This window comes from Gossypium hirsutum, chromosome A01 (assembly GCF_007990345.1).
Source record: "Gossypium hirsutum isolate 1008001.06 chromosome A01, Gossypium_hirsutum_v2.1, whole genome shotgun sequence".
Classification (NCBI taxonomy): Eukaryota; Viridiplantae; Streptophyta; class Magnoliopsida; order Malvales; family Malvaceae; genus Gossypium; species Gossypium hirsutum.
Window position 1 is genome coordinate 106,244,626 of NC_053424.1, and position 2,319 is coordinate 106,246,944.

Here is a 2,319-nt window from a genome sequence, read left to right on the forward strand (position 1 = left end):
CATACGTATATATATATTAATTATGAAAGAAATATAAGAGAAGAATCTCCCTCCTTCCCTCACTGCTAATAAACATTAGATCATAACAACAAATAAAGCCACCCTTCTGAAGATTTGATCATTTCTTTTTATTGGAAAAGAGAGGTAAAAACAAATGTGTAAAGGGACACCTTCCATGTTCTCTTCAAAGTTGAAGTGATTAGCATTGAAAGAAGAAGAAGGTTTTATATCTCAATAAATGCATAAACATTCACCAACAACAATGATCATCTATACTACTAATATATGCATATATAATGTGATATAATAATCATACAAATTGGAAATAAAAAAGAGAAATGAAAGAGATTTTAAAACTAATAACAATGATCTCCTTGTCATTTCTCTCCATTTTTCTTTTTTTGGGGGGGGGGGGGAGGGAGTTGAACTACATAGTTAAAAATCCAAATTTTCACTCTATTATTTCATTTCCAAACTTCTATATTCCAAGATACCAGCTTTCAAGCCTAAGAAATCATAACCACTGCTGTTGTTGCTGTTGCTGTGGCTACTGCTACTGCTGCTGCTACCAGCAGCAGTAGTAATGGTGCTGCAAGTGCAATCTTTGCTGTTTTTAACTCCCAAGCTGCAAATAAAACAAAGAGTTCTTCCTCCAGTTTTGAATGACTCTGGTTGGGTTTGCTGGTAATAAGGAGGGCTAATTCTGAGGTCCAAATTCAAGTCCGGACACCTTTCTTGAACTGGGATTCTCTTTTCAGCTTTGGTGATAAATCCAATAGGGTTATTATTGCTGTTAGTATTAATCTTCTCTTTCTCTTCTTTGGCACCACTGAAAGATATTGTTGTTACATCCTGAGAAGCCTCATTGAGTGGTCTGTGAGTTGCTGGATCAATACCTCTGCTCAATAGCTTCCTTCTTATATGCGTGTTCCAGTAATTCTTTATCTCATTATCTGTTCTTCCTGGTAATCTCCCAGCTATAAGAGACCACCTATAAAATTCAAGGAATCCCCCATAAAAAACCAATCAAAATTTCAAGCACCACACACTAACAAAGTTGAATATATCATCTATCTATATATATACAACACTTACTTGTTACCAAGAAGGCTGTGCAGCTTGATAATGAGCTCATCTTCTTCTTCAGTGAAATTGCCACGTTTAAGATCAGGTCTTAAGTAATTGATCCAACGAAGTCTACAACTTTTGCCACAGCGGAGAAGGCCAGCAGCTTTAGGGAGTGAACGCCAGCAACCTTCACCATGGGCTCGGATGTAAGCTATGAGGCGATCATCTTCTTCTTTAGTCCACGCACCTTTGTTCGTATGAGCTTTCTCACAACAAGGAGACCTTCCCATAATTCAGTAACACAAAGAAACCTTTTTCAACTTGTGGAAACTAGCAGCACTAGTAGCCTACGTTTGCAGTTTTTCAATACTATACAAACTAGTATAAAATATACTATGATATCATATATATGTGCGTGTATATATTATATTTAGAATCTAGGAGAAGTAGTAAGGGTGGAAAATGAAATGGAGGCCTTGTTTTTTGTGTTGCAGGAACATTGAGGCCGGCCCTTTGAGAGCACTTTAGATGCTTTTTTATATAGCCTTTTGACTATTACACACACACACAACCAGAAAGAGAAAGAGCGCAGTGACCCTAATTTTAGCTTCTAGATGTGAGTTGGTGAGACAGGTTTGAGGGGAGTGGCTGGTAGCCTCTCTCTTGATGATATTAGCATCAATCATATATAATAAGTTAAAAGGGATATATATTAACTGTAGGTAACCTTTAGGTAGGTGTAAAGTAAGGTATTAAAGCATGGGTAGGACAAAGTGTGATCTCTGCTCTCTCCCACCCCATTCTTTTTCTATAATAGTTTTTTTTCCCTACCTTTGGCCCTTTGTCTAAACCTGTACTACTTTAGATTAATAATTTAGTTAGCTTTCATAATCTTTCCCCCAACTCAAATTAGACAACATGTACCAGAGTACATGTTCAACTTAAATATTTTATCATGTTGTTGGAACTAACATCCATCCTTACCAAAGGTTTTCCGGATTTAAATCTCAATATCTATCTATCACACTTTTTTTTCTTTATTAACCGGTGTGATCTCTTTTGTAATTGAAAAAGAATTAGAAAGAGAGTGCTATGACTCAAAAGTCTGAATACTATAAGATTAAAGAACCTTAACTATAATATTAAGCTCCATTACAGAATTATTTTTGTGTAAATATATGACACTAAATGTTGTCCAGTTGACTAGTTTTGGTTTACAAGAAAAATCAAATCTTGAAGCTGGAAGTATTT

At 35.7% G+C, this 2,319-nt stretch overlaps 1 protein-coding gene across 1 annotated transcript; it reads right to left on the minus strand.

Moving 5' to 3' along the window:
• Positions 1-205: 205 nt before the first annotated feature.
• On the minus strand, positions 206-1,904 carry LOC107916774 (myb-related protein 308). Its single transcript, XM_016846145.2, has 2 exons — positions 1,096-1,904; positions 206-991 (listed from the first exon to the last, which is right to left on the minus strand). The coding sequence occupies exons 1-2, from the start codon at positions 1,356-1,358 to the stop codon at positions 460-462; spliced, it is 795 nt and encodes a 264-aa protein (XP_016701634.1). The 5' UTR covers positions 1,359-1,904; the 3' UTR covers positions 206-459.
• Positions 1,905-2,319: the final 415 nt, after the last annotated feature.